The sequence below is a fragment of the Nicotiana attenuata genome, chromosome 1 (genome assembly GCF_001879085.1).
Source record: "Nicotiana attenuata strain UT chromosome 1, NIATTr2, whole genome shotgun sequence".
Classification (NCBI taxonomy): domain Eukaryota; kingdom Viridiplantae; phylum Streptophyta; class Magnoliopsida; order Solanales; family Solanaceae; genus Nicotiana; species Nicotiana attenuata.
In genome coordinates this window covers 55,828,653-55,836,114 of record NC_031989.1, presented here as the reverse complement: position 1 = coordinate 55,836,114, position 7,462 = coordinate 55,828,653, and the positions used below count along the sequence as shown (strand labels likewise).

At 38.2% G+C, this 7,462-nt stretch overlaps 1 protein-coding gene across 1 annotated transcript; it reads right to left on the bottom strand.

The window, feature by feature from the left end:
• Positions 71-3,132, bottom strand: LOC109226979 (endoglucanase 17). The gene is made up of 8 exons (XM_019391952.1): positions 2,794-3,132; positions 1,807-2,013; positions 1,516-1,716; positions 1,346-1,438; positions 1,069-1,230; positions 867-978; positions 623-786; positions 71-545 (listed from the first exon to the last, which is right to left on the bottom strand). The coding sequence occupies exons 1-8, from the start codon at positions 3,034-3,036 to the stop codon at positions 213-215; spliced, it is 1,515 nt and encodes a 504-aa protein (XP_019247497.1). The 5' UTR covers positions 3,037-3,132; the 3' UTR covers positions 71-212.

The following is a 7,462-nucleotide window of genomic DNA, read 5'->3' as shown; positions in this document are numbered from 1 at the left end:
TTAGAGCTCGAGGCTTTTTTTTTTTTGCTCGGCCAATACAATATACCCACCCACACACCAGCACAACACCAATAGGATAATTAGGACCTATATTATATTACTCCCTATTTTACTAGTAACAAAGCATATAGAAAAAAAAAAAATAAAAATCAACATGGCTTCATTCTTGATTCTACTGTTTTATCTCTAGAGTTGCCCATTACACTTTTTCTCTAGAGTTGGCCAAATGAGTGAGCAAGGTAAGTCAGTGTTCCAACTAGTGGAGCGTTAATGTATGTCGCGGGTTCAGATTGCTCATAATCTGAACGCTCGTCTGGGAAACGATCATGCTCATCCGGACCACCAACCACAGCCCCAACCAGTACGTTCGGGTTTGGTGCTTGTGAACTCATCACACTGAATCCGGACCTGCATTCTATTTTTGATGGATGGTTCAAGACCGAGGGCAATGAAGATCCCCTGTGATGAATCCTCTGTGGATACCTAGCTCCATATCCCACCATGAATGACATTTTCAATGGATTGTCTCCTAACAAGTAGTCCACCTGCACGCACGGGTTTAATTTTAAGCACTGAGGGTCTACTACATACTTAAAATGTTACAAAATTGATTTTAGCAAACCTGCTTTTTGGCTATGTTTCGTAGCCTCTTTGGTGTCACAACAACTCCACCACATTTAACTACCATGCGAGCGGAAGTTAAGTACTTGGCGTAGGTGACTAGCAGGAAAGAGGTGGAGGTCACATACTGCATATTGCTGTCATCCATCTTGAAGAGTAACCCTCCTGTAAAATTGAAAGTTTTTTTAATCCACAGCCTTGAACTGGAAACTAAGAGAAATGTGAAAATGAACTAGGAAATTAACCTGGTGTATATTGAGCCTGAGAAAATGGTGTGCCTGGAATTAGGGAGCAAATGTAGTTGTCCGCGTGACTCTTATAATCATGAAGAGATTGAAGCTTTTGAACAAGAAATGCCTGGAAAGAGAAAGAAAATAATCCCATTAAATTTATAGTATTAGCCAACTAACAAGTAAGTAGCTAAAAATGCACAGGTAAAGATTGAACCTTGGAAAGAAGAATCCTTGCTCCAACATGCTTATTGTCCCACCCGAATGTGTTATCAGTCTCTGCAGCACCAAGAATTTGCCCATTCCTTTGGATATAATTGAGATAAGATGGGTTCTTTGTGGCTCTATGTAACCAAGCAGCACCCCACAACAGCTCATCCTATACATTTATCACTCAAAATCAGTGCATCAGCTAAGAACAGATATTATCTTTCACCTTAAAATGTTGAGAATATATCACGCTAAACTGCACTAGATAGCTGATTTTCTTTTACCTCATATCCAGAAACTGAGCAATAATAGGGGCACACTACTTTTCTCAACCCATTGCTGTATGAACCTCTGTACTTATCCGCAAATTCAAACACCTAAAAACCAACACAAACAAAAAACCCTTAGTTTTCTTGATCTATATACAACAACTGATAGTGTTTCTGAGAAATACCCTGATGGCCCTTTTGACTAGTAGTTTGGAGTAAGAAGGGTTGCATTTTCTATAGACCAAAGATGCAGCAGCCAGAGCAGCAGCAGTTTCAGCAGCAACCTCAGTCCCTGGAGTGTTTTTGTCAATCTTGAAAACACTTCTTGGGGTGTCCATATCCTCAGGTCTCTCCCAACAAGAGTGGTCCTTTCCTGCATCCCCCACCTACAACAGTATTGTATATAAAAGTTAAAAGACTTGCTTCAAGACAAAAATTAAGTATTAGATATTCCACTCTTGAGATCAGAATTGAACCTGAACGTAAATGGTGTCCGGATGAGCAGTGGCCTTGAGAAGATACTCTGTAGCCCAACCAATGGCTTCTTTAGCATTCTGTAGCTCTCCTTTCATCAATCCACCAAACTCAAGCACACTCCATGACAGCATTGTGGTGGTGAATGCCATTGGGAAACCAAACTTCACATTGTCTCCAGCATCGTAATATCCACCAACCAAATCAACCTGCATTGCCCCAAAATCAACAAACACAAATTGACCCCAAAACAAGTTCAAGATTCTTCTTTTACAACGAAACATGTCCGGCATTGTATTCACCCCAAAATCAGCAAAAACAAGTTCTAGATTCTTTCTTTACAACTAAACATGCCAAAGGAGGACCTGCATTGCCATTATTCACCCCAAAATCAACAAAAACAAGTTCGAGACTCTTCATTTACCAAAAAACATGTCAAAAGAGGACCTGCACTGCCACTATTCACCCCAAAAAATCAACAATAACAAGTTCAATATTCTTTCTTTACAACTAAACATGTCAAAAGAGGACCTGCATTGCTATTATCCACCCCAAAATCAACAAAACCAGCTCAAGATTCTTCCTTTACTACTACTAAACATGTCAAAAGAGGACCTGCACTGCCACAATTCATCCCAAAAAATCACCAAATACAGCTTGAACATTCTTCCTTTACGACTAAACATATCTGAAGAGGACGTGCATGCCATTATTCACCCCAAAATTACTAAACATGTCTAAAGTAAAATTGCATTGCCACTATTCACCCCAAAATCAACAAAAACAAAGTCAAGACTCTCCCTTTACAACTAAACATCACCCCAAAAAATTAACAAAAACAAGTTGAAGATTCTTCCGGTACAACTAAATATGTAAAAGGAGACCTGCATTGGCATTATTCACCCCAATATCAACAGAAAAAGTACAAGATTCTCCCTTAACAACTAAACATGTTAAAAAGACAAAAAAGTTTGAAAAAAAAAACATACACCCATGGCTTTGCCATCTGAAAGGCCAGAATCTTTGCGCCAAGTGATCCTCTGGTTAGAAGGGAGCTTGCCTGACCTCTGACCCTCAAAATAAATAATGGATTTGGCGAGAGCATCTCTATAGTTATGAGAAGCAAAGCGAGGATGGTGGGCGTGGTGTTGAGGGTTGGCAAGAAACAGAGGGGTAGTTAAGCATAGCAGAAAAAAGAAAGTGGCTATGGCAAATGTGGAAGAAGAAGCCATTTTGGAAACTGAAAACCCCAGCCCCCTTAAACCAACCAACAAACCTTTGCTAAACGACTAAACTGCTAAGTGGCAGAGAAACAAGAAACCCCTCTCTTTATTTATAAAGCAAAACATACCTCTTTAACGTCCTGCCTGCTTGCAATCATTAAGCCCCATTAGCAGTTTGTGACTTTTTTTTGGCTTCATTTAATTAATTTAGTCTAGTATTACTCTCTCTTGCCCAATATTTGATGTAATCTTTTTTGCTCTTTAGGAGTCCATTTTACTGAACTTCTAATGTAAAATGTGTTTTATATTCAAAGATTACATAAAATAGTATATACCATGTTAAAAGGATAGTAAAGAACACTAAAATGGGTTGTTTGCATCAAGAACAAGTGACATATACTACTAATTACTTAAATCATGCGTATTTTTATTTTGGTAGATATAATAGAAATTTTTTCGTGGTACATAGGTAGTGGCGAAACAGAAAATTCAATAAGTGTGTTCAAAATTTAAACATCCTTTGTTATTGGGCTATGCAAGAGTGTTGAAAGTTTATTTTTTGATTAATAACAAGTACTTTAATATTTTACCCTATATACACTATAATTTATCGGTGAAGGGTGTGGAAAAATTCAAAAATAGCCAGATTTACAACTGGTCGTTCAAAAATAGCCCAATTTTAAAAGTAATCGAAATTTAGCCACTTTTTATGAAAAGATAAATCTGAGCGAAAACACTGTTCAAAAACCGGAAAATACTCCAGTATATTATGCTGGAGTTCCAGCATAAGTATACTTGAACTCCATCATATTATACTGGAGTTCCAGGATAAGTATGCTGATGGAGTTCCAGCATAAGTACACTAGAACTCCAGTATAATATACTGGAGTTCCAGCAAGTATAATGGTCCAGTATAATATACTGGAGTTTGGAGCACCGGCGCTCCAGTCTCCAGTATATTATACTGGAGCCAGCAAAGTATACCGGTCCAGCATAATATGCTGGAGTTCATACACAAGTGCACCGAACTCCAGTATATTATGCTGGACCGGTCTCTATTGCAGCAAAATAGTGGCTATTTTTCATTGACTTGGTAAACGCCGGCTATTTTTGATTGACCAATCCGAAAACTGGCTATACCGTGCTATTTGGCCACACATAGCTTCGCCCCTGTACACAAGAGAGAAAATTAATCGTGTCAATAATGCGTTTTCCATGAAATGTTTTTCAACAATTAACACTTTTCAGTTTAACTCCTCATAAACACCCTACAGACAGAAATACTGTACCTTCCTTTTAACCCTCACTTAAATTTCTGTTAGCTTTACATGATTATTTAAAGTAACGAATAAGAATTAGCTTTCCTTTTTTTTTTTTTTTTTTTTTTTACTGTGGGGAACCCTTTATTGTCTGTGAAAAGCTTTTTGACTGCTAAAATTTGCCAGTTCGATATCACGCAAGTCGGCATGGTATTGTCAATACTACTATTCGTTATAGTGAGACGTTGGGTTAGCATTAGTGGCGAGAGTGACTTGTCACATGTTTCTCCTTTCTTTCCCCTTTTCTTCAAAGAGAAAATCCTTAAGATGGACAGGCATAACGAGATAAAGCAACACTCATGCAATACAATGAAGTTCAAAGTTGTAAGGGTGATCTACAAAGTCATTTTATAAAGGCATAATACATAGTTTACCCATCCACCTTGTACCCAAATCCCTGGTATGTAAGCATAAATTTAATTCATATCAGGATCTTGAACATGATAATCTTACATATAATCGTCATAAAGAAAACATACCTAAAGCGGAATCCATTATGTTGAAGCGGAAGCTTTAATCGGTAAATTGGTTTCTCGCCCCTTGCCCTAACTTTACGTTACCGCCGCCTTTAGTGATGGAAGAAAGAAATTATGGTAGCCCTAATGAGTGGGGAGAGGACCAATTTATAGACGTTATTATTTAATCTGGTACGTCCATCAAGTAACCGATAGGACGGATGAGATTTGCTCATTAATTAAATATTAATTATGGGCCTAATCTTATTGGGCCATATATACACGTAGGAAACAACTTACATGTTACACACCTGTTGACCACGGGTTTAATGTTACACACCAAGCCTTTCAAAAGTGTGTCAATGACACACCATTTTTGACCCATGATAGGCGCGCGTTTTACACCAAAAGCAGACGAGTGAATAGTAAAAAAATGTATCTGAAGCCTCATTTTATCGCCACATATCGAGTTTTTTTTTCTTTCAGTTTTTTCTATCATCATCTTCATTGTCAGGAACATAAAGAAAGAAGCAACGACAATGGTTAAGAAATTACCTGAAAAGAAACCCAAAAAAAAAGACGGAGAAGAAATCGAAGAAAACAGCAATGGTTACGAAACCCCTTATCTCGATTTCTTGACTCGCAAAGCCAAATCATCCTGAATCGGGTTGGTGAAAATTGATTCAAAATCAACCTAACAAAATTACCGATTCTAGGTGAAATAGTAAATTTTTAGTAATTGTCGGCCTAGTTTTCTCGATCGTCGGAGGAGTTCACATCCCTGGGATTAAAAGAAGTTAGAATCGAAATCCATCATCAAAGCTTGTATGAATGGTTATTTTTTTTTCCAGTGCAATTTTGGATCTAGTTGTATCTTTTGTAGTCTTTTTCTGATCAATCTTTGGTCAAGCTTTCACTGTTCTTGTCCCTGCTCCAACGATGAACATAAGTTTTATGACACCGGTGGATCTGAAAATTATTGGGAAGATAATAGGCATGGAGGGTGGGTTGGAAGAAGTCGGCGTGCAAGTGATAGTGGAGGAGGAGCTAGCACGAAGGTAGGATTGGGGAAGAGGATAAACTCAGGGGGTGGGGGTGTTGAGTAAGACACATAGCTACTTTTTTATTTTTTATTTTTAAAGCTTATTGAGGTTTATTTTAAGCTTGGGTCGGGTTGCGCATTTTTAATTAAAAAAATTATTTTTTTTAATTTAAATAATCACGTGCATACACAACGTTGAGTATTAATTAGGCTGGTCAAAAATGGTGTGTCATTGATACACTTTTGAAAGGTTTGATGTGTAACGTTAAACCCATGATCGACAGGTGTGTAACAGGGATTTGGGTACAAGGTGAATGGGTAAACTATGTATTTTGCCTTTTTATAAATGAGCAAAGACAAGCTCAAAACATAGAAAATGAAAACTTTACGGAAGTTCTTCCAATTAGTTGTATACCTATCAGGCTATCACTAACGATACCTTATGTTTAGTGAGGTTCGTTGATGCCATACTTCACCTTTAATAAAATTATTGTATTTCAAAAAACGCCATCTCTTAAATTTAATTTTGGAGTTCAAAATTTGAACGTTCAATATAAAATCCTAAAATAATGTACTAGGTAATCTAATACTCTATAATACATTATGTATGTTCTTATATACTCAACGTTTGACCAAAAGACGTTAAAACGTTTTTGATTAAATCAATTAATGATGATGAAAGGGTAGATCTTAGTCAAGCATAATCAACTTCAGATCTAAAGATGGATAATAATACAAAGAACGACCATCAATATGTATTGATTATGAAATACCTCATCTTTGGTGAGGTATAGAGAGAAATCGGTTTACATTCTTCAGAGGAGAGAATTCTTCTAGAAAGAGTAGCCAAAAAAGCCCCCTCCCCCCTCCACCCCCCCCCCCCCAAAAAAAAAAAAGAAAGAAGACCCCCCTCTATATATAGTTCTGGGATCCTTGCTGCGTTTTTTGTTCGATGTACCCTCATGCAACGACCTTTTCCGTCGTTGTTTGAATATTGTTTCTAACTTGACGTACACTGTAGATGCTTGGACTGAAGTAGGTCGTGGTGCTTCTCGTTATCTCGCTACTTGGGCAGGACCCCAATTGGGTCGACTATTGTGATCAGATTTTGACCTATACAGTTAGTCCCTCCATCCGTCGGGGTCATCCCTTAGTGGGCCGGTGGGCGGACTATAATTTCGAACATTTGGGAGAAATCTGACTGTTCACGCATCGGGTGAAGGTTTTTAGATGGAGGCAATGGAGCGACGCTTCAACGATGCCTTTAGACCATCGCAACCGTTCGCTATCGAAGCGTTGTTTGATTCGAAACGTTGTTTGTAGTCACTGCCATTATGACACACGTTTCCTAGGGATTGAACCGTTTCATGCCCTATCAGTTTTGAATGGCGACTCTTGGGTTTCCCGCTTGGAGCATTTATGTCCCTATAAATAGGAGAAAACGCCATTCGATTGGCACACTCTTCTCCGATACTTCAGATTTTTCATTCTCTCCGGTTGGCTAGAAATTGACATCTCAATCTCTTCTTTTCTTCTTAGTTCCTTCGTTCTTTCAAATCGAGATAAATGGCTGGTAGTTCTTCCCGTGCTGGCTATCCTTCCGCAACTCTGGCGCCGTA

Bases quoted from the DNA above. Each gene is read 5' to 3' on its own strand.
- LOC109226979 (XM_019391952.1), bottom strand. From the start codon at position 3,036: ATGGCTTCTTCTTCCACATTTGCCATAGCCACTTTCTTTTTTCTGCTA. The intron at 1,717-1,806 runs GTTCAATTCTGA...ATACTGTTGTAG, and splicing joins CGGACACCATTTACGTTCAG to GTGGGGGATGCAGGAAAGGA. The intron at 1,231-1,345 runs GTAAAAGAAAAT...ATAAATGTATAG, and splicing joins GCTCAGTTTCTGGATATGAG to GATGAGCTGTTGTGGGGTGC.